Source organism: Danio rerio, chromosome 12 (assembly GCF_052040795.2).
Source record: "Danio rerio strain M-AB ecotype USA chromosome 12, GRCz13ab, whole genome shotgun sequence".
Classification (NCBI taxonomy): domain Eukaryota; kingdom Metazoa; phylum Chordata; class Actinopteri; order Cypriniformes; family Danionidae; genus Danio; species Danio rerio.
In genome coordinates, this window is record NC_141032.1 from 25,035,385 (window position 1) to 25,060,659 (window position 25,275).

Below are 25,275 nucleotides of genomic sequence, written 5' to 3' on the forward strand. Positions count from 1 at the left end.
TGTTATTTAATATTAATAGTTTTTAGTTAGAATGACATGAACTAAGAGAACTACAGTATAAAGTAATACTAATGTAAGTATTTCTCCAAGTAACAGTGCAATGATTGACAGATTGATTAATGATACACTAGAGAAAATATAAGACATCAACTCAATAGTTTTTGTATTGTTTTACAAATATTAGTGCATCCGTATTCATTTACAGCATATTATCTCCCTGGAAAAATAGCTGAAACCATACATTTAGATGAACAGCAACTTGTCACTTGGCCAGCAACATAAAGGACTGTGGTTACACTACACTTTCCCATCAAATAGTGCAAGGTAATACGTTGTGTGTATATTACCAGATTAAAATGCAACTTTTAGGGGTAAAAAAAAGCCCATTTTGAAAACTATATAGTGACAAGCTGTTGTACCCTGAATGCACAACATACTAATTGACATACTAAGAATGAGATAATAAAAAATAGTTATTTTTTTAATTAGATATTAGATTTTTAATTAGATTTTGCACTTGAAAAATGTATGTCTAAAAGGTAATCATATTCTCTTGTGTTATAGAATGATAATGAGATTTCTTTCAGAGCAATACAGAAGCAATACTAAAGGCCATTTGAAGATAATGGTTTGGTTAAAGTTTAAACATAAAATGAATGTGACCATAAGAAGTAAAGTGTGGAATCTTTGCATCAACAGCTCATCAGTCTGTGTTCCCTCTACTGTACAAACACTGCTAGTGCAGATGTTTTTTCAGCTTATGCATAATGCAACTGCATCACAGCTGCATTTCAGCCACCACATTACATAACAGCAGTTATTTGGAAAAATGAATAAATGAATTGCTTTGTTAGGAGGATGAAAATGAAATTATGAAATAACTTTGAGTTATGTTTTGTGTACAAATGAATTAATAAGTTATTTCTTTATGCCTTCAACTGGGTTGAATGTCTGATGCGAGCTCTCTTTGTTTATTGTTTGCAGGCTGGAGAAAAACACTACCATCCCACATGTGCCAGATGTGCTCGCTGTGACCAGATGTTTGGGGAAGGGGAGGAGATGTACCTGCAAGGTAGCTAAACGAAATTCAGTCAAATCCACATATTGAAAGTTTTTGGATATGTATCTGATGCAGAATTCTTAATGTGACAATAAAACACTCTTTTATATATAAATATAATATTTATAAACTCAGTGGAACAAATTATGAAAGCTATCATTATAGAATATCTTGTCTAGATACAAATAAAGCCCTTATTAGTGAATGTTCACAGTTATTTTGTTTAATTGATGGAGCCTTATAGTCTCATGAGTGACTTTGTCTCTGTGTCTCCCAAATCTGCTTGTAATGTTTAAAAATATAAAGAACATTGATTTGTTGTGGAGATGCATTTTGATTTGATGATTTGTGTCAGACTGCTGCAGGAAACAGTTGTTTTCTGTACAGTTCTCTAAATTTAGACCATAAAACTAGACAGGCAGGCAGTTCAGACACAGTTGAGGACTACTGATGAGGATAAATGAATCATATGTATCAGTGATTTTCATTTAATGTACACTGAAAAAATGTAAACTACTGTGTATTTTATTCAAATACATTTTTATATTGGGTTAAGTGAAATTTATGGTTTCTGATTATAACCGATTTTATTCAATTAACTTTCAGTAAGAAACGAACCCCCTTATGCCAAGTTCAGACTGCATGATTTTCAAAGTACTCGTGTCAAAGATGTTTTCACACTGAATGACTATCTAGGCTAGCGCTTTCTCACTGCTTTGTTTACACTGCAAGATGGATCAGTGACAGGGGGTTTCACACTGCATGACTTTAGAATAGGAAGAATCGCAGCCAACTTTGTCCAAACTACGTCTCACAACCACAAACGCACAGTAAATTTTTTGTCTTTAACTACATAATAAGAAACAAGCCTTTAATGGGGTAGAAAATGTACATATTTGCTCACCTTGGCTTGAAGGGAATTAGCAATTTCTCCTCAACTTTTTTCTTTTTTGACCCGGTTGTGTTATTGCTCACTTGACACTTCAAACAGACATGGGTGCTCCTGCAGAAAGAAAGTTTTTCTTTCATTTCTTGGGTCCAAATAAACTGAAAATAAGGTTTTTAACTTCTCCCCCAACCTCCTGCTGGCCTGCAGATATCTATACTAGTGGGTGCTGCTTTCTCATTGGCTATAGGTAAATGGCTGATGTTATTTTCAGTCAAAACACATTTCACACGGCATGATGTGAATCACCGACAGCTCCAAATATTTAGCATGCCAAAGATCTAAGAGGCATTAGCGACTCGTCGGCAATTCTCTCAGATTGCATCTTTAATAGCTCACATTGTGTGATTATCACTCGCGTCGCGTGAACGAGCACTGATATACCTGCGAGTTCAGGCATTTGTCTCTAATTTCTCAAAACCTGTTGGTGGGTCAAATATAGAGCTAAAATCATGCAGTCTGAACTTGGCATAAGTGAACTTAAAAACATTAATTTTTCTCAAAGAAATATTTGACTTTTAACCAGGAGTTTTCATCTCATGTGACCACATGAAAAAGGTACATTTATGTGCTTCAAGTTTTTATGTATTTCTAATATTTCTAATTTATAGCCATACTGAAAGCACCAGCAGGTAGTTTACCTCATTATTAAAAAAAACTAGCAATAGTATACCCTTAGTTTAGTCTAAAGAACAATTTTACTTGCATTTTAATTTCAAGTCGAACCAAAGTAATTCAATTAAATAATCATGGACTAAAATTAATATTTACCTTTTGAGTCCATGTATTTTTCCTAAATATTTTGATCAATGCCAAAATACATTTTTCATTTTCAACCAAGTCAAAACTATAACTTGAGTTGAACTTTAATTTAGCTGTAACAAATTACAGTAATTAAAAAAAAATTGGTTCAAAGTGAATTTTCTCAGTGTACTGACACAAACAGGACCGCATAGTTTTATTTTGCATTTTAGGAGCAAAAGCAACAGTCAGTCAGGTGGAGCTAAAAGCTCATATAAAAGCTGTAAATTCCATAGTTGATCCGTAATAAATTATAACGCAGAAAATACACAGTTGGCATTTATTTTTTGTTTTCTGTTGTGTTCTATCTCCAACCTTGGAGTAATTCAGTGTTTTGTTAGACTCTGCACAGTGATTTAGCAAACAAACCCACTGCACTGCAGTTCGTTTACAGAGATTTATAGTCAGATGTTGACGCTGCTTTGCATTTAAGAAGCAGAATCAGTTAGAAGCCTTTTTTTCGATCGAGCTGAAATAAAATGAAAGACTGCTGACTCACTTGAGAGGTGAATTATGGAGTTACTTAGTTTATGAGTGCCAGTTTATACTGCGGTTTTTATGAACATGCAAATTCCTCAGAAAGAAAAGTCATGTCAAAAGAGAAAACTAAGAGAAATAAAGAGAAAATTTTAGTGCGCTCAAATTATCTTTCATCATGTCTAAAATCTACATAATTTGTAGTCGTGGTACTATTTTTTAAAATGTTTGTTTAATTTATCATTACCTTGTTTGGTTAAATAATTTATTTATTTATATGTTGATTGTTAAAAAAAATCTAAATAATATTTAAAACAAAGACATTAATTATTTTTTATACATAATTATTACAAGGCTCTCTGGAATACTTGATTCTGATTGGTTAATCATGACATTCCATATATGGTATATGGTATTCCCAGAAAACAACCACTGAAACTAATAGCAGGCTCATCCGGGTACTATGAATAATTTTGACTGCAATTGAATTAATTTCCATATTAACTTATATGCTTTATGATATGATTATCTCTCATGCTGCTGTTCTTGACTGTTTGGCGCCATCTTGTGACTCAATAAGTAGGTTAGTGTAGGCTGCATTCAGCCGTTTTTGTTTCTATCAGATTGATAAATATGTTAATAAGTGAATAAAGCTCAGACAAAAGAGTTGCATCCGATTATTTAGTTTTGTGACAATTCGCTATGTAACAGGGAGGGTAATGTACATCTAGTTAGTGGTTTTTGCAGAATAAAGCCCTGCAGACTTATACAACAAAGTCTGAGAAGCCTTTACTCTGCTAGAACAACCGCCTAGAGGTACATTATCCCTTACTTACACTTAAATTTGACCATTGAGGTGTCAACTTTATTTTTTGTCCTTCTTTTTTTACAGGTTCTACCATCTGGCATCCTCCTTGCAGACAGGCAGCGCGTATGGAGGAGAAGAGCAAGGTAAAACTAACTGTAAAACTATCAGGTGATACAATACAAATGCCAAATTTTTGTATTTTAGTGAGCCTAGATGATATTGGTGAGATGATAGTATAATTACAGTCAAGGTGCGATTTAAAAAGGGGGGTTTGACACTCCTAATTAACGATTGATGCTCGTGAAGGATGTCAAGCAATATGTGTGGGTGATCTGCCCTTTAGATGGTAGATGAATGTTTGCACTGAACTATATTGTTTAGAAATAATAAAAACATACATTTGATCGTGCCTCCATGATGGTTCATATCAGCTCATGATCAACTCCAGTTGTCTGAATCTGGCAGATCGAGCACATATTTGTGTAATACTTAACCATGCCTTATTGAATAAAAAATATATATAATTAATTTTTTAATATATATTTAATTTACTTTATAAATATTTTTTTCTTTAAAAACAATGTATAAAATGTATAGTTTTACTAGTTACATTAAAATATAAAATATTTTATCCTTCACAATCTGCTCTCTGTAGTGACATGCAACTGCTCTGTGTAAATTGTGTTCAGTACTTGTTTTACATGGTTGAACTATATTTGTTATTCCTGAAGTGAATCGGAAACTAAAACAATGCAAATAGTCTATAAATGCTGTCAGCTGATCTAGTTCATTCTAAGGTACTTTATATGATACTGTTTTCAGCTAAAGCTTAAAATATTGTGCGTTTTTTTTATAATGGTTTGTGAACTGCATGATTAAAGCATTTAGAATATTGACAGCCCCAAAAATTTGCCAGCAGCACATGTGTCTGATGTTACAAACTAGAAACGAGCTCTGGTTTTAGGTTGCTCACATGATCAAAAACACATTATGCAAAGTCATTTAACAGGAAATCCAGCTACATTAGTTGCATACCTTAAACTAAGGTGATATGCAGTATGTAACAAGCCTTTCCCTGCAGAAACAGGTGCGGATTCAGCTCAGTGATCTCCATTCTCATGTACCTGAGCAGGTTTGTGTCATGCGGCCCTTTCCCTCTGCATGGGCTTTACCTCCCGACCCGCTTCCAGCTTTAATAGACGCTCGCTGGGGTCCAGAAAGGGCCGCCCCGTAGGCTAATGCCACACCTAGCCAGTAGAAATCTGGAAAGAAAGATTGTATGGTCAAATATTTAAACTGAGTTTAGAAAAGAAATGATTCAACCATTAATGCATTACTAATAATCCAGCAAAACATTTGTAATATTGTTCAGGCTCTCTGTAGAGTTTCTGTTTGTTTGGACTGCTTGATGTTTGATGGTAATACAATGACCTTAATTATTAAAAGAAAAAATTATGTGAAATATTTACAAATATTTATTTCAGAGTATATATATTTTAGAGAATATACATAACTAAAAGACATTTAATAAAATAAATATATTAATAAATCTGACCATGATGTTAAGATTATGCTTAAAATAAGAACAAAATATGTGTCAAAACAGTATTTTTTTCTTTTACAAATACTTTATATTATACTGCAGTGTTTATACTGTATATTTTTTGCAGGAAAACAAGACAAATAAAAAAAAAACAATTGCAGTTAAAATTCAACATAAAAAACATCAATCCATTTAGCAAAGAACTTTTTTTACCCTTCTTTTTAAAAATATTTTGTGTTGAGTATTAATTCATCCAGGGTTACAGTAAAAAGTCAATAAAACGCGCTAGAATTTCTAGTCTTTTTGGTTGCTGATCTCCTATGGTTTAATGTCTTTTTATGTCTTTACTTTTTTATATTTCTCACCTTGTTTTATTTATTGCAGGTGACGCGAACCTCCTCTGAGAGCATCACTTCTGCTCCAGCCTCCAGCGCCTCAGGCTCCCCTAGCAGAGTTATCTATGTAAGAGCACATCTGGAATTAATCCCATAATGCATCACTCTTCATTTGCTCAAAATCACCACCAGTGGGCACCAACACACAAGGCTACAAATGACTGTTGCTCTTTCTTTAGGCAAAACTGGGTGATGAACTTCTGGATTATAAGGATCTGGCTGCTCTTCCTAAAATCAAAGCCATCTACAACATTGACAGGCCTGACATGCTTTCATACTCGCCCTATGTGAGCTATCCTGTGGAGGACAGGACTTTTGGAGAGGTACAAACACACATGGAAGTAACATATACTGTATATCCCCAGTATTTGATGTTGCTTATTTTATACATCTTTTTCTCTTTATAGGTGATTTATACTAAAATTATTGACTCGAGAAAGGGCTTTAGCATGTACTCTTATGTTACAGCTGTGCCATTTTCAGTCTAATCATCTTTACTCATCATCCAGAATCATTCCATTTGGTTTCAGCAAAAAAAGCACATGCCAATTTTCCACTATTGTCTCAAATGGTTCTCTTTGCTTAACTGTTTTATTGGTCCAGTCAGCACAGATACAGTTTCATTTTTCAGGTTGTACTAATGTTGGACTGACAGTTTCAGTATAGAATTTCTATGTTAAGCTGCTTTAACACAATCTACACTGTAAGAAATAAAGATGAGTTGAGTTAAATAATGAAATACAAATGAATCAGTCATTGCCTTGATAAAGCAAGTGTATTGTAAACAACAATATTGAGAATTATTGTATGTATATATATATATATATATATATATATATATATATATATATATTTTTTTTTTTTTTTTTTTTCTAATATTTTAACAGCAATTGCAATGTAATTTGTATCAATTAGGAAGTCCCATGTATCAATTAGGAAGTCTCTGTGACTGCTTTAATCAACAATAAAAAATTGATTTTAGCCATTTACATTACATTGCTATAGAAAGCCAGTGTTAGTTAAATTATTAATACAAAAAATACTTTTTATTAGTTATAGATCAGTATATAGACTGAAGCAAGCAAGCCTCACAATTGTCGAGCGCACCATTACTTACAGCCAATCAAGCTGTTTGGAGTTGCGCTATGATTTTCAGATCCCCTTTTTTTCACTTTTTAACCCAGAGCCTACCCTAGATTGCTTTTATCGGATCACAAATTGTACAAAAGAAAAGTCAAATAAAAGTATGTACTGCTATCTTTATGATTGGGTGGGTAAGACAGATGTTTGGGTGGGCTCAGCCCACCCCTGCCCCTGCCTAGAATTGACATGATAGCACCACTTATAGGGAGATAGCAACTTTAGCAAGCTATTAGGAATGTGCATGTCAAATTTCATGAAGATCAGAGTATTCATTTATGGGTCATAAATGAACATTTGGTATATTTGGCAATGGCCGCTTTATAAATGACCCTTTAATAGGTGTATACTGTATTTGTACAACACTGGATTCGTTGAGACTAAGCAAAAAAACCTAGAACTAGTTTGCAAGAGTATTTTTTTTCCAAAAAATGCAAAATAATAGAAATGTTTGCAAGGTTAGTGGCCTGATCTTATGCTTGCTGAACTTGAGCCAATGGATTCCAAAGAAATAAGGCACTTGAGACAGCAGTTTAGGAGTTATGAGCGATTTTTGTGTTTTGTGCCACTGTGCTTCCATCAGACCGATTGGAGCAAGCCTTGGTGACATGATAGACGAAAAGGGTATAACAGCACTATTTGCCTAAATTGTCTCTATGACTTACAGTTTTAAATCAGAAGAGTTTAAGAGCATAAAGGAGACCTTTGGACTTTTCTAAGAATTACTTGTAGAATAGTGTTTCAGTGCTACACTTGAACCCTTAATAAATATTTGAATATTCCAAATAGCCAGCTATGGAGAATGGCAGTTTGGCAACAGAATGTAGACATCACACGCACACGCTCTACTAGCACGGATTGGGATGTTATCTAACTGTGCCTAGAAGATTGGGCTGAGAATGGTTTGTATATATGCCACACCATAGCAGGCTCAGGTGCAAATAAAACAGGAACCATAACTAACTCTTCTTAGAACCAATCGGCACTATAGTGGAAAAGCAGCTATTGTTTTACTAATTCATTAAAGCATTGAGTTTCAGTAAATCTCATTTTTCATTAACATACCGATCACTGCATTTCAGTTCATCTTACTCATTTGCTTTCTTTGTTTACAGTCACCCCAGCAACTAACGCCTACTCCAACTGAGGTACAGTAGAGCTGACATGAAGGAACAGGCCGTGTTATTGTTTCATTGGGTCTCGTTCACTAATCATGTCAGTCAAATGGTGTACTTGTATGCACAGGAAAAGTCTTTTCTGATATTTATTTAATTTTATGCATTATTTAAGTTATTTTACTATACTTATTGTTATTTATAGACTATAGGTGTACTACTGGGTGGTTTTTATAGGAGGGAAGTCCCTTTCTGAAATTGTAGGTGTACTGCAAATTTCAATCTTTGGACCAATGTATTGCTTTATTGTTTTTAAGTTTGTTTTTAATCACAATAAACAAACTTGTTACATGATGGACCAGATCAACTAGTTAAAAACACAAGCAAGATTAATGAACGAGGCCTTGTTTTCCTCATAATTTGTGAATAGTTGTGGTTTAGTGAACTGCGCGGTATTGTGTGTTGTTTTTCTCCATGTTTCTCCATGTTTGAAACTCTGTGGTGTCAGACTCTCAATGATCAGCCTATTACAAGTTAGGACTGATTATTGTAAACTGGTTGCATCTGTGTTTCTTTTCCAGCTTTGTAGTCGCCTCCTATGTGTAGTCTCCACTGCCATAGTGATCACCCTTTTACTAGACTAAATGAAGATTTTGATTTTATTGAATATTGTCTGTTTGCTTGTAGGGAGATGGGGAAAAGTCTCCCCGTCAGAGGAGGCCCTCGAGCCCCAGCTCCAACAGCTCTTTAGGAGGCTATGGTCGCTATACGCCTTCCCGCTCACCACAGACCTACAGCAGACCAGGTATCCCTCCACATATGCAGTTATCTATAAGTATTTTAAATGATTTGAATGTAATGGAGCTGTAAACATTATCATTTTCCTCATACACTATTATTTAAAATGTTGCACTGTGTATATTTATCAGTTATATACTGTGTGTTTTTATATATTTACACTACCATTCAAAAGTTCAGAAAGGTTTTACTGGTCAGTAAAAAAAATAAAAAAATAAAAAAATAAATAATAATAATAATAATAGTAATTTAATTATGTAGGGTCACCGATCGAAATGTAACATCTTTTAAATGCAGTGTTTAGATTTGTGAAGATTCTTTGCTCAGAGATTTTGGAACAAGATTTACAGACTATGCAAAGCATATTTTGACAATTCTTGTGATCTCTGGGAGCAGCTTCTATAGCACTATAGCACTATAAGCAATAGCTCTACCATCAAACATCATGAATCCTGAATTGTTAGATTGAAAAAAATGTCTTATTCTCTGTCAGAGAACAATTATAGTAAACACTTCTATATGGATCCTATTTCAGGAGATGACAAATGATCCATACAGTTGTATCGGACGTAGGGCAGATTCATTTTAAACACATAGTTTAAATCTCCTGAGATTGTAGGTGTACCACAAAGTTCAGTCCTTGGACCAATCCTGCTTTGTTCTTTCTAGTTTATTTAAATATACAGTAGAATATAACAACAAGACATAACAATAACATAATTTGGCATGAATAGATTAACTTGGTACTTGATGAATCATAGTTAGTAATCAAAAATACACTCAAGATTAATTACTGGGATCTTGTTTTTCTCACATTTTGTAAATAGGGGTTTAGTGGCTTGGGGCCGGTTGCACCAGAAGTGCGCAACTTAAAACGTAGCCTAGTTGTTACTTAAATGGGCTTAAAAGTAATGTCTTAAAAATCTAAATCTAAATTTTAGTCCTTAAAATTCTTAAATTTTCTGAAATATTGTGTTGTAGGTCTTAAATCTTTTTTAAACAGGTCTTAATTTTTCTTTGTTCATGTATTGCTACCCAATCTGGCCAAAATCCATACAATTACCAACAATCCATCTCAATGAAACTTTAAACTTTTTATTAAAATTTGTATTTTAACTCTATTTATCATAATGGTTTAATTATTTTCCTAACAAAAACATTTGTTTAAAAGTGCTCCATGTATTTACTGCTGAGAACACCGACATGGACAGATTGTTGTGCATAGATTTAGTTTTTTATAGTTTTTTTTAAATACTTTTAAAACATTTGTTCATTTTTTTAAAAAGAAAGTTTATGTTGGTGCATAGGTGTATAGATAAAAGTAGAGATTGCTTGTTGTTAAACAATATTTAAATCATTTAGCCAAAACATATCTAAAATATTAACTTTTTTATAATTAAGATATTATTGTATTAGTGAATGTATGAAATTATAATATATTTTTTGATAGGGCAAATAATAATATATTCCAAAAATCCTTAGTGTTTAACCCTTTATAAGTCTAAAATTTAATTCATAATGGTAATAAAATGTCTTAAAAGGTCTTAAATTTAACTTGGTGAAACCTGCAGAAACCCTGATTAGTTGCAGGATTTTAAAGCAGTTTAATGATTTGAATGTTTTTTTATTGGATATTACATCTTTTAATGTGACTAAACATGATTTTACAGAGAGATTACGACCTACTAACTACGGTTTACCTCAAGCCTGGTTTATACTCGACGCGTCTGCTAGTTCGTTTGAGTGTGCACTGCGAATTTGACGTCATCGATGTGTTTTGAGGAGGAACGATTTGGGTGCGCGCAACATGATTTTGGCTGGCAGAGCACATGATTTTTTTTTTTGAGACTCGAGCGAACAGTTCACGCGGCGCCGCGTTTCTGTTGAGTTAAATATGAATCACAACTATGACTGTACAGACATCTTTATGATCCGTGATTATAGGGATAACCAGATCATCAATCTTTGCTAGAAATTGCAACAGTAGGAAGGAGGAAAGTTTTTTGTTAAAAGGTTTGGAAAAACCTGAGGGATAAGTTTGTAAAAGCCAAAAGAGGTCATGGCAAAAGTGAAGACCAGGGTACAATTACAGAAATAAGTTTTTCCACCTGTCATAGGTTTAATACTGATCTATATATTACAATTTTGAATTTAAAACAATTTAATAGTTACAAAACTAAAATTAAGGAACAAATTATTTCTTTGATAACTGGACAGGAATATTTGAACCTATCTGTTTACAATATACTGATGGCCTGTTTTTCTAGGCTTTATTTTTTTATGGAGCATCAGAATTTTTTAGTAAGTGTACTTTTTTGCTTTTATTCTTGCCATAATAAAAATATATTTGTAGAGCAACCCATATTCCGTTGTCCTCAATATTTTAATAAACTTTAATGGGTAAAACTGTCAGAGATTTAAACAAAAGCAAGTGATGCATCAAAGTTTGATTTAAAAACATCTTAAATGGTTATAAAAATCCTTATAATGATTAAAATAATTTATAAAAATAATATAAATAATTAGTTTAAAAATCTTGAACAATATTAATGAAATGAAGTAGTTCTGGAAACTGACAATATGGTCAGTTTTTTTTTACTGCCCCCTGTCGTTTTAAATAATATCACAACTGCGAACGTGTCAAGTATAAAAGCCTCGAGGTGCATGCACAGTCAGCAGAGGTGTGCAATGCAGTGCCAGGCGAAAGTATAAGTATGTGGTGCAACCGAAGTAAAAACAACTTTAGTCATAAACTAGCTAGTAATAACTCAGCCACTAGTGTGGACTTAACATTCCAGTTTAAGAAAGAACTTACGAACAGCTGGTGTAACCCTGCCTGCGCATTATTATGTGTTACAGTAGCCTATATATTGACAGTAAAATTAATAACTGTAAAAAAAACTAAAACTTACAATGTGATTTTTGAATTTCAAGTCTCAAAATTATTTTTTTAAAAGCTTGTGAGACACTGAACTGGAGTAGTGTCTGCTGAAACTGGTTTTTATTTTATGAACATTGGTTTTCATGCGCTTTCTTTTTAAAAGTAAAATCTCAGCCCCCCTAAACATTTGAATGGTAGTGTATGTTTATTAAAGCAGAACACAAACTCATATTGTGCTGCATACTAATAAGAATCGTTATGAAACATTCCAAATCATTTATTCAGTCTGAAAAGCAACAGAGTTAAAGCATTAAAACTGATTTGATGCAGAAATTTAGAAACAAAGACATTCACAAATCATTTAGTTCTTAGTATAGTTGCTGATGTTATATTACTTCTATTCTTCCCTGGACCAACTGGGCCTCTTGCTTAGACCAGTATCTGAGCATCAAATACACCACCCAGCCAGAAAATTCCCACTTGCTCTCTGTACCAACCTCGGGGAGGAGTAGTGCCCATGGTAGTGCCAGAGGCTCCTCCCCGCTGCCTCTGTACAACAGCAGTGGTAGAAACACACCCCAGGCAGCCCTGCTTCTCAACCCCACTACTCTGGCTTTACTCCAGCAGCACAACTACATCCCTTACTTCAGAGGTACCACAGCTTTGCCTGCAGGCCTTTGCCAGTACCAATTTATCACAAACTGCACTTAACTGTGTGCTTGGATTTGATTGGTACAAGATTTACCCCTGCCGGGCAATATTAATAATGAACGAGTGCAAAAGTGAAAAAGCTGTATAAGAATTTGAGTTACACTAATGTGCATGAAGTTCCTGCCGTTGGTATTAAATTGCAACACAAATGAAGCATGGATCAAGCCTAATAATTCAGAGTTTAATAACTGTTTGCATTCAGTCTGAAGGACTAGTGAATTGCAGACATGAAATTACTACCCTATCCTTCATCCACCTTTCCTGAACAGGAATTGAGACAGGATTCAGACAGGAAGCAAAGTCTGAAAGTAGGCCTAGGACAGCCCTGCACCTCAATTTGCCTTCTCACGGTAAACCCTAAAAACCAGATTCTCTTTCACTGTGTATCACCGGTCTATTACAGTGATGTGAGGTTGTAGGTGTGCCACAAGGTTCAGTCCTTGGACCAATCCATTGATATGCTTGCTGGTTTTGTCTATATAAAGTTTGTATGTCCAATGCATGGAGAATCAGTGGATATATTCATTAAATTTTAGCTGAAACTGTAATTTTATGCCCATGTTACATGTAAACGTTGGTGGTGAGCATCAGTATGCATTTATTTGTTGTACTGTAGTTGATGTTGTGTTTTGTTTGGTAAGGTGATTTTATTTACCATAGGTTTAATATTTAAAGTAACTGTATGTTTGTGTTAGTGTTACCATTTACTTTGTGGTTCTCATTTCTCAGTTTTTAGCATTTATTCAAGTGTTTTATTTAACCTAACATATATATTCAGGCAGGCAGGAGTTCAAAGGTCTGAGACCATTAATCAAAATGTAGTGAAGTATATTGTGTGTATAGTACATTCTATATTTTACATGTTGATATACAGTTAGGTCCATAAATATTTGGACATCGACACAATTCTAACATTTTTGGCTTTATATAATTGCAGAGTGTCATCTTTAGGTTAAGGGTGTTTACATCCAAATCAGGTGAATGGTGTGGGAATTACACAAGTTTGCATATGTGCCTCCCACTTGTAAAGGGTCCAAAAGTACAGAGTTATAAATCAAGCTTTAACTTTTTATTTCTTGGTTGCCAATCCTTTGCAGTCAATTACAGCCTGAAGTCTGTAACTCATTTCATTTCAAATCCATTGTGTTGGTGTATAGAGCCAAAAATGTTAGGCTTGTGTCGATATCCAAATATTTAGGGACCTATACAGTATCTGGAACTGGACCTGGAACTCTATCTATATTTTACTGGAGAACAAGAATAGAAAACTCTTTATATTTACTGCTTATAAATCAGGATACAGATTTAGGTTTTGTGGTTTCTCTGCAAGAATTTGAGAGAACGGGAACTCAGTAAAGTTCGCAGGAGAAGATTAAAGGGGTAAATAGTTGAGCTGTAATTTCGGGTTGGTTTGCCAGGCACAGTGGCATAAACTAGGGCCTTGTGCAGTTCCAGGCAACCCTTTAATGCAGCATGAAAGTACATTGAGGTTGTGTTTGGAGTGTGCCGTTTATGATTCAGTTAGCTGTCTAATTGACTTTTCATGGTGAAGGAGCCACAAAAGAAAAAATCGGCTCTTCATTACAAATGCAAAACCTTGATCTTGCCTTGATCTTCCCATATCACCATCTGAGGCTAAATGAAGATTGAAGACAGAAAATACATGGTGCATTACACCCAGCGGATTCAAAAGGGATGCACAATCCATAAAATAGTATTTTATTGAGCTATGGGGAGCATTGAGACCTTCATTCTCCATGGTGTGCTCCATCGTTGTGATTTGTGATGTTTGGTGTATTTTATGACAATGTCCTGCTCCCCCAGCTCTAGATGAGTAAAAGAATTTTCCTTGATACTGGGGGAAATTTTACTAACAGCACTGAGTGTTTAATGTGTGTTAAATGGTGTGTGCATGTGTCTGAAGGACAGCTGCAAGTGTGTGTGAAGGAAAGAAAAGAAAAAGGAGACAGAGAACGAAAATGAGAGAATTAGATGTATATGTTTTTTATTTTTCACCATTATTAGGACCTAATTTACTAAAAAGTGCAAATTAGTGCAAATTCACAATATTTAGCTGACTATATTTTCCAGTGATGGGTTGCGGCTGGAAGGGCATCCACATGCTATATAAGTTGGCGGTTCATTCCGCTGTGGCAATCCCAGATTGATAAAGGGACTAAGCCGAAAAGAAAATAAATGAATGAATGAATGAATGAATGAATGAATGAATGAATGAATGAATAGCTGACCATAATTCACAATCTTAAGCTGATTTAGCTGATATGTATTTATGTTGGTACAGTACATTTACTGGTTTACTGTATATCTGTCATACAATAAAGGCCTTAAAATACTAGGCCATTGGAATTCGTCAGGCTGTCGTTCAGTGTCAGTTTGGCTAGTTGGTTTTATGTGTTCCACACATCACCTCTTGCCAGGTTAACGCCACATGAAGTTGGCCTGATTCATCATTGGCTGTCGGCTGAAAAGAGTTCTGATTGGCTATTTAGCAATGAATCATTGTGCAAGAACAAAAAAATTTAAACAATGTAACCAAGAAAACATTTCAAGTCAAGAGGGAACACAGAGGAGCTAGCTGTAATTTCACTACATTTTTTTATATTTGCAAATAATATGAATTATTAGCTTATCAGACATATTTGCATGATCAAATCCCTCTGTGGTGAGTGACAATTACTGTGAAAATGGTAAGCCTACTAAATGCTGTTTTTTATGCATTTTCTGTGTACATATTCTCTTCCAGTTTCCCTGAGAATGAGAAAACACACATTTCAGTCATTTCAGTCTTCTGCCGTCTGTTTGGTGTTTTCACAGGCAGCTTTTTGGGCCAGACTGGACCAACCGCAAGTCGATAACACAGTTGGTTTTGTTTGTGCTAGTTATTTGGTGTTGGCTTGATATGTCCCGGCCCTAAGACCATCAGTAGGTATCGTTGTTCTAGAGGGAATATTTAACCAAAGTTTGAAATAATACAAACTTAGGCCATCAAATACATACAGTAGGTGCCTTTTTGCTTTTAGTATTGCATTGAAGTAAATAAAACTGTGGTTCTTGATGATTTAAACAAGCGAGTAACTTTGGTTTGAGAAGTTTGACACATAAGTGGAAGTCTTTTATCTTTTTTTTTTTTTAAATAGATTAATTGTTTTCATTTTTAACTTTTCAGTTCCATCAAAATGTTTCAAAAGTAACCCAGCTATACTAAATGTATTTATGATTTATTTAGATTGTTTTATTATTATCGAAAGTATGCATTCATTTTTATAAAATATCCAAGTGGAAACACCAAACTCATATGTGGAAGTGAAAAATAAGGTATGGCTATTAGCTGAGGGACAAAAGTGCCAGAGTTACTTTTGTCCAACAGGAACTCTTGCCATTTGAACCTATTTACTTTCAAACTAAAAAAACTCTGCAAACAATGCAAACTTAATGACGTGTTAGAGCAGTAAATAACCTGTAGATTGATCCTTACTTTGACACATGAAAAGAAAAACACAACTTGTAATTAGAAGGGAAAAAGTACTGCCACAGTGATTTACTTTCTGCACAAATTGTTATCTGGACCTAACCACAGAAGACAGAGATGAAATCACATGATATTTGGCAGCTCTTGTCAAGGGTTGCATTCCAAATGTACTGTTATGCAGTAGCTCGCAAATGTTGAAAAGCAAATGTTGTCAGGGCTTCTTTACTTTCATTAGGTTGCTTTCATTCCTGCTTTCCCCTGCCCATACTGTATCTCCTAATGATAGGTTGAAGTCTTATCAGGTCAAAGGAGGGTTTGTGCTGGCACAAACTGTTAGCATATCTGGTCCTTAGCGTGTAGCTGAAAAACAGATTCTCTCTCTCCTTTAATCTCAGTTTGGTGAAAGAGTATGATTTAAATGCTGTTTTATTTCATGTGAAGATTATGATGATAGCAATGTCACAATTCAGCCTGCCAGACATTTATATCAATTCATATTGACTAAAAAACCAAAGCACTGGTAACTTGAGTGTCTGCTGTAATATAAATGCAGCATTTTTTGATTTGATTATATTAGATTCAGTTATTCAAACACAAATACATTTCATCATAATTAACAAAACATCTTCAAATCTGTGTAAAGTCAAAAATTACAATTGAATTTGAACCAGTTCGCAATGTAGCGGGATTAAGCATAAGTTTATTTAATTATATTCACAGTCTTAAGATTAAAATTTTCACATTGCAAAGACAGATTTGTCATACTATGAGCTGGCTGTATTGTGAGGTTTGATAGTACATTTAAGACTCAATACAATGTCAGATATAAGACATCTTTTTTTGTTCTCTTTTCCTTTCTTCTCCACGTCTGGCATGACCTTTATCCCCCGAGGTAGTGAAAGTGGGCGCAGTACCCCCAGTCTCTCCACCTACTCTGATGGCAAATCTCCATCGTCTACATATGTGGCAGCCCCACGGCATTTCCATATCCCAGGTAAGCCCTAAAACTCTTTTGGTAAATCAGCAGGTTTTGTCTCCCTTTCTTTGCAGTTTATGAAAGAAATCTGGCAGACTGAATCATCTGTATTCATATTGTACTTTCATTTTGTTCTGTGATCTTTCTCTAAAGATCCTAATCATCAATTTTATACATTTCTAATTCATTAGTGTGCACGAATACCTATTTTTAGTACACGAAACAAACCTGTTACTATCACTGCACATGTTTAAAATAAACCCAATAATTAGTTTCATGTGTTTTCTGCCCATTTTTTGTAATGACGTCTTGTTTCCAACACTGGCACAGGCTGAAACGGCTCTTAAAATGTCTCACATGTGTTACATTAAATGACTGATTTTCTTCTTGAAGTAATGGTTGCGAAGCAGACGTGAGGTTGGGATGACCTAAACAAGCCGCAGAGAGACACATGCTGTCAATTATTAAGACATTATGTCATTGTAGTTACACCATTTATCTCCCTGTTTTCCTCTTAGATCATTTTAGGTGACATTTCTGTCTTCCGAGATGAAAATAAGAGAGAGATTTCATTATTTATGTGACTCCGACTTTATATTTCAACCCCGTTTTTCATTGTTGAGGATCTCGTACAAAACAAAGCTTGATCATTGCATGAACATTACATGATGATGGATGGTTATGAAATGAATTACGATATCTGGAATCTTCATATAGCTCATTTGCTGCCTTTTCCTTTTGCCCCGACTCCATCCTCTATTAACTCATGCTTCTTTATTCATCTTCTTTCTTATGCTCTTGCTCTCTTTGTCTTTCATTCACAGAGACTAAAGTCAAAGATAATATCTATAGAAAGCCCCCTATCTACAAACAGCATGGTACAGTTCAGTCTCCGTACAGCCATGTTTCTTTGCATGCCGTTATGCATGGGACTGTAACCTTTGACCCTCCTTTCTGTCTGCTGGTTTCCATTTCAGCTTCAAAAAAGTAGGTCTTGTAGGTTTTGCAAATCCTTGAAAAGGGTTGGAATTAACCAGGTACTTCTCACACAGTCAATGGCTTATTGTTGGTTGTACATCTGCGAACATCTTGACCACCTTCAGCGGGTCATATTTCATGCATATTTGTCAGGTTTAATTTAAAGAATGTTCTGGTTAGCCCGAACAATTATTAATGGTGCTTTATGAGCCTATTAACTGCATATAATTGTTTTGTATGCATTTGATGTTACACATACAGTACACTGTCTTTCAAAAGTTTGTGGAGGGTAAGATTTTTTTAAATCTCGTGTGCTTGGCAATGCTGCATTTTTTTTATTTAACATTAAAATTTGTTACAAATTGTTAAAAAAAATTAGTAAAGAGTTTTGGTTTAATGTACTTTAAAACTTCATTTTGCAACATAGGCTCATTTTGAAAACATTGCCCGATGTACATTTCTGGAGATATCGAATTATGTAACCAGAAGTATGTATGGCTGTATTTTGTTTTTAAAACAAACGCTACATTTTATTTATATTATAGCAAAGCTGAATTTTCAGCATTATTACAGCAGTTTTTGCAGATGTTTTGGTAAATATTCTAAACGTCTTTACTGTCAGTTTTATTCAATTTGATGTAATACCATAATAATATTAATCAAAAAGTTTATTTATTTATTCAAAAATATTTTTCAAAATGTCTTATTGCCAAATTTATTTGATTAAAAATAAATTGTCATGAGAAGTATTGCATTGTAAAATAGCTGTATTCTGTTTCTTTCTACATATTCTAAATATATATTCTAAACACTTGAAGTTAGAATTATTAGCCCCCCTTTGATTTTTTCTTTTTTAAATATTTCTCAAACGATGTTTAACAGAGCAAAGAAATTTTCACAGTATGTCTGATAATATTTTTTTCTTCTGGAAAAAGTCTTATTTGTATATTTTGGCTAGAATAAAAGCAGTTTTAATTTCTTTTAAAAACCATTTTAGGCTCAACATTATTAGCCCCTTTAAGCTATATTTTTTTTCTGATAGTCTACAGAAAAAAAACATCACTTTACAATAACTTGCCTAATTACCCTAACCTGCCTAGTTAACCTAATTAACCTAGTTTAGCCTTTAAACGTCACTTTAAGCTGTATGTAAGTGTCTTGAAAAATATCTAGTCAAATATTATTTACTGTCATTATGGCAAAGATAAAATAAATCATTTATTAGAAATGAGTTATTAAAACTATTTTGTTTAGAAATTTGTTTAAAAATCTTCTCTCTGTTAAACAGAGGCTAATAATTCAGGGGGGTAATAATTAAACTGTATATTTAAAATATACAGTACTGTATATATATATATATATATATATATATATATATATATATATATATATATATATATATATATATATATATATATATATATATATATATATAATGAAAATCTACTTACCCCAAACTCTTGAATGGTACATTTGTGTACGTTTAATGTAAATAATGCCTTTGATACAATGTTTTCATCAACAAGATTTACATGTCTTTTGCAGTTTTTCCTATTGGTTAATCCAGACATGGAAACAGCATTCAGAGATGATTTTTTTTTTTTTTTTGTGCGTCCATCCATACATATAATCATCTGTCAGTTACAGTATAGTTTATCATGTGTCTTGTGATTTAGATGTTAGACAATGTTGGGTGTCTGTGTCACTCATCGGTTTGGTGAAATGTCAAAGGCATTTGTGTAACCCATTGTGATTGGTTTAAAGACATCTATAACACTAACTGTGATTGGGTGGTTGTGAAATTAATCACTGGATTCGTTGTATCTTTTGGCCTTTTTTTCCTCTTGAACCCTGATTCAACATTGTGTTTGGTTGATCACTTGCTTGTGGATTCTGTACACATTTTTTTTTCTTGTAGCAAACACTGTGAACTCTGTCAATCAGACTACTTATACCCTATATGATTTTTTTGATTGCGACAGTATATTATTTTATAGTTTGTGTGGTACCTTGCATGGTGTAACTGGTAACCTACTCTCAGACAGTGAAACTAGGATGTATTTTAATGTTTTTTATTGTGCTGCAGCTTCCAGAACCTCCTGGCAAGATGGTGATGATGTAGACAGAAAGGTGATTTGTATATCTGTATAAACATCGATGTGTGTATTTAGTAGCTACTAAGCAGATTTGTAAAATAAACATTGATTGATTGAAGTGAATAAGACTGTAAGTCTTGAGTTGATAATTTTCAGATGGCTGCGCGGTCAATATTACTTCTATTATTATTGGTATTAATGACCATGCAGCGATTGGAACTATATTGGCTCTAGATTTCCGGTCTCATTCACCTCCATTGATTTTTAACTGTAAAAAACAGCTTGTTATACTGCTTGGTGTTGCAAACTAGCATTTTCTTATTATAATATTTACCTGTTATTAGTCATAAACACATGTTTGTAGAGCAAGTTGTTTGACCGTTTTTTGAGAATAAGTTTACTACAAATCAAATAAACTTTTACAAATACATTTTCACAATAAATCCGGGTCAAATTATCAAATTAAAGTTGCATTTTTTTTTATAAGTGTAGTAAATTTGTATGAAATAGCTAATTCGTTTTCAGTTTATGCTCATTTTAGCAATTAGCTTGATCCACTTGCATCTGTAGGCTATATGTAATTTCATATTTACTTCTATTACCTTTAAAATGTTATTACTTTTTGTTTATGATTGTGTAATCAAGATGTAATTGTAATCATAAAATTATTACAATTTATTTTAAACTGAACAATACTTAAATTAATTTCTCTTGCAACTTTTGAACTTACCAATTATTACCAAATATCACATTACAATTGAGACTACAATCAACTACAATCAAGTTTCCATGTGCTTTAGTGTATTAGTCAGAACTAAAAAAAAATATTTTTCCATGGAAAATATAATTCAAATTATATATTTTTCTACAATTTGATGATATATGTGGCCTTATATTATATTATTTCTGTTTGTAAAAAAAAAAATTATATATATATATATATATATATATATATATATATATATATATATATATATATATATATATATATATATATATACTTAAAATACACTATAAGACAATACACTTATAACTGGAGATTTGATCAAACCTTATGGACATTATCCAAGGCTTTATAATAATACAATTGTAGTAATAATTTATGTTTTAACTACAAATTCAATAGTTAATTAGTCAATAGTTAGCATTTCTTTGTTAAAACCATGGTTAATAACCATAAAGTTATATGTTTTTCTATTCTATATTTCAAACTTATTATTTGGTATGTGTCTATATTTGTCAATAGACCAGGACCAGTTGGATGAACCTGAAGACTGAGATTGATGGACAGTCTCCAGAGCTAGACCCCAGGACCTCCACACACAGCCTGCCCACTGATATGTCTCAACCCAGTGAGTAGATGATCTAAAAATCTATTGAACACAAACATAACACCTTGTCAGGTCACTCAGCAGCCATTTTGGTATTATCTTTGATCAGCTTGTTCGATGATGGTAAATTAAATATTTATTTTTTTCCGTGTTTGCCATGAAGACAGTCCATAAAGTACAATTATATAGTTATTTTGCAAGATATTCAACTTAATGGCTTAATCAGGTTAATTAGGTTAACTAGGAAAGTTAATTATAAAAATTATAAATTCATTCATTTAGAAGTCATTGAACAAGTGTTTTTTTTCATTGCCAAAAAATATGTATTCTAAAGAGGGGTAAGAACATTGACTTTGGGCGTTTTAACATTTTTATATATGTATGTATGTATGTATGTATGTATGTATGTATGTATGTATGTATGTATTTATTTATTTATGTATTTATTGTAATTATAACTTAATTTAATAATAAAAAATATTAATTAATTAATGTAATTTATTTATTAATTACTATTTGTATTTAGTTATATATATATATATTAAGGATGTAACGGTATCAGAATTTCACGGTACGGTAATACCTCGGTATGAATGTCACGGTACGGTATTTATTGAATCATTTACAGGAAAAACAAAACTTATGAAAATACTCCAAAAAAGTGCCAAAAGTGTCAATGACATACAAATTAGTCATCTATCTGTAAGCTTTGAAACAGGAACTTCAATTTTAATAACAAAAAATTATTAAACCATGTAAAAAAATAAAGTTTCAATTTAGTATTATTGAAAACTCATCACATTCAACATTTAATCACTCACTCACTCACTTAGATAGAGATGGGCTTTAAGGAAAATTATCTTATAACTATAATCTGGTAAAAGCTGGTATCTCTGGGTATTTACAATGTCCCCTGCAACACAAAAAAACCCTCTCATTTGGGACTGAGGTTTCTGGGACAGAGAGATATGACTTGGCCCAGGTTGACAGCAGTGGGTAACGTTGTGCATTGTCTTTCCCCCACTTGAGAGGACAAGCCATGACTGAGATAGAGGTCTCATGTCTGCATCAATCTGAACAGTGTGCTGTGTTTCTGCAGTCCCCATGACTGTTATTAGTCGCATTCCCCAACTTGCAGGCATGTGCACACATAGGGCTCAACCTGTGCAGTGCACATGCCCTTTTTAGTCTTGGATAGAAAGTGCCCTTCCAAAATGATCAAAAGTGCCCCCGCGACGCGACACACGCTCCGTCCCGCCCTTCAGTAGGCGCGCGACATCAACGCTCTTGAGTATGCGCGCTCAACCCCCCTCTCTGCTTTAAGCAGGTCGCACACCAGAAGCGCCGCTCGGCGCCGCGACACGGCGCGCACATGACAGATTAAAGTATCGCACACCAGACGCGCACATTCGAAGGATATTTAACATGAAACTAATCAGATGGCGCTCTGTGGCGCGGCTGAAAAATGAACTGCGTCCTGAGCCGTCGCCGGGCACTGCCGACAGCCGCCGACTTGCGGTGCCGGTGTGTGTATCCTGATAGAAACCTATGTTTAGAATTCTAAAATACATGGTGCTGCGTGGCGCTGCGCGGCGCGCCGCCGAGCGGCGCTTCTGGTGTGCGACCTGCTTTACAGTACGCGCGCGACAACACTGCTATTCAGTACGCGCGCGGCGACAACACCCGCTTTAGGTTTCGATCATCTCCAGCTCTTTTTCATCCCCGCTACTAGAAGCACACTCCATTTCGGCATTACTGGATCTGTAATGACAACAGACCGCAAAGAATTATGGCCACGGCTAGGCTGATGGGAAATGTAGTTTCAGCTACCTCCCGTTCGCTTCATTCGCCTGAGCAAATTTTCTCAGAAGACCTATAGTTTTACCGAGTCATGCGACTACGGTAATATCGAAAAAAATTAATATTGCGGTATGACGGTATTTACAATACCGTTACATCCCTATATATATATATATATATATATATATATATATATATATATATATATATATATATATATATATATATATATATATATATTGTAATTAATGAATTACTTATTTTCTATTGCAATTAATAATTTAATTTAATTTAATTATTGTAAATAATTATTTTATTTATTGATTTATACAATCTAAAAGAAATAAGGCTAACAGAAAAGTAGGAAATGCTGAGAATATTGAAAATTTCCTTGCTCTGTTAAACAACACTTGGGAAATATTTGTAAAGAGTTCAAAGTTCTTAAAATACTGCATATTCAACACAGAAAAAGACTAAATATTCCAATATTAATATGTTCCCTATCATATTTATTAGCCTTATGATTTCTTGTGTTCCACTGTCAGTGTGTTGCAAGAGTAAAGTGCTTTAAATCATCAAACTCTGCTTTACAGACTTTCCATATAACAAGTCTGCTTCCCTGCCAGGATATGGGCGGAACGGCATATACAAGGTAAACTTCCTAAGGCTTGCATACAAACACAGCCCCCCGCAAACCTTTTAATGCTCCATCTGTCAGTGATTTTTGGGAATGTATGTGAGCTGTGGTCACAAATGCTGTCATTGACGCTCTCAGCGATGAAGAATGCTGTTTGATCCTAGTTGCATTTGTCAATCCCAGCTGCTGGGACACGGAGGACTGTTGTATTTGCACACATCATGGACACAGATCAGTTGGTGTGGAGATTCAGCTGAAGAAGCCGTAATATTCAAAGTGTTTGTCTGTGCTGGTTTGCAGTTAAAATGTATCTTATTCACTCCCTCTGGCTGTTTGTTTTCCATGTTGTACTTTGAACTGGAAACCTGGCTCTCTTAATGGATGATCCTCGGTGTCGAAGAGAAAGATGTGCTTTGACAGCAGAGAAGCCAGAAACAGTGTTTATTAGTAATCTGCTCAAGATCTACATTCACGCATGCACTTTTTGTTTGGGAATGAGCTGAAAGCTTCTCCTGTACACTAGGTGGCGGTGTTTTGTAACAATTCTTTGTATTTCCAGAATAATGGATCTTTTTGCACAAGACTGATGATAAGGGTCATCAGCATCTTTAGTCCTCAGTTTTTACAAAAAAACTAGTGGATGAAGAATACAAATATAAGAAAAAAAGTATAATAAAAATTATATGTATGAAGGCCTCCTTTTCTATATTACTTGATAAAGTACTTGATATTTACTTGATATGTACTTATCATAATTAATATTTACTTTTTTTCTCTTTCATTAGTGAATTAATTGATAATGAATTAAAAATGACTTGAGTTGACTTTGTCTTGGATATATCATTTTCAGTATTGTTTAGATATTTGATTGAGTCATGTGACCATAGTGTTCAAATTAACTCCAGACGCACCAGGTGCTGTTTTATAGAATAGCCATGTTAATAAAGGCTTTTTAATCTTTTCACGTGCCTTGGACTTATAATTTTGTATTTTACTTGATATTTTATTTACTTAAGTAGTAAAATTAATTAATTAATTAATTTCTCAAGAAAATTGAATTATTAAAACTCAGATTCGGACAACCATGTTGATAATTTATGAAAAATTATGAAAACACGCTGATGATACCATTCATTCATTCATTTTCTTGTCGGCTTAGTCCCTTTATTAATCCGGGGTGATTGAACCTCCAACCTGTCGAGCAAATTTTTACGCAGCGGATGCCCTTCCAGCCGCAACCCACCGCTGGGAAACATCCACACACACTCATACACTACGGACAATTTGGCCTA

At 34.0% G+C, this 25,275-nt stretch overlaps 1 protein-coding gene across 39 annotated transcripts in view; it reads left to right on the plus strand.

Moving 5' to 3' along the window:
* The window catches only part of ablim2 (actin binding LIM protein family, member 2), a 142,930-nt gene that overhangs the window by 99,834 nt on the left and 17,821 nt on the right, over nt 1-25,275 (plus strand). For 2 of the 39 annotated variants that reach the window (XR_015504091.1, XM_087276279.1), the window contains exons 7-19: nt 985-1,072; nt 4,177-4,235; nt 5,174-5,224; nt 6,020-6,097; nt 6,210-6,353; nt 8,286-8,318; nt 8,973-9,090; nt 12,398-12,616; nt 17,058-17,159; nt 17,966-18,019; nt 20,206-20,249; nt 21,462-21,567; nt 23,940-23,998. Coding sequence is in view for 11 of the 39 variants with exons in the window: in XM_087276279.1 (XP_087132405.1) it covers nt 985-1,072; nt 4,177-4,235; nt 5,174-5,224; nt 6,020-6,097; nt 6,210-6,353; nt 8,286-8,318; nt 8,973-9,090; nt 12,398-12,616; nt 17,058-17,159; nt 17,966-18,019; nt 20,206-20,249; nt 21,462-21,567; nt 23,940-23,998 (1,155 nt within the window). In the remaining 28 variants the exon portion in view is untranslated. Of the gene's footprint in view, nt 1-984; nt 1,073-4,176; nt 4,236-5,173; nt 5,225-6,019; nt 6,098-6,209; nt 6,354-8,285; nt 8,319-8,972; nt 9,091-12,397; nt 12,617-12,944; nt 13,026-17,057; nt 17,160-17,965; nt 18,020-18,118; nt 19,450-20,205; nt 20,250-21,461; nt 21,568-23,939; nt 23,999-25,275 lie in introns of those variants that run through there. The other 37 variants (XR_015504103.1, XR_015504101.1, XR_015504095.1 and 34 more) reach the window with 23 other exon arrangements.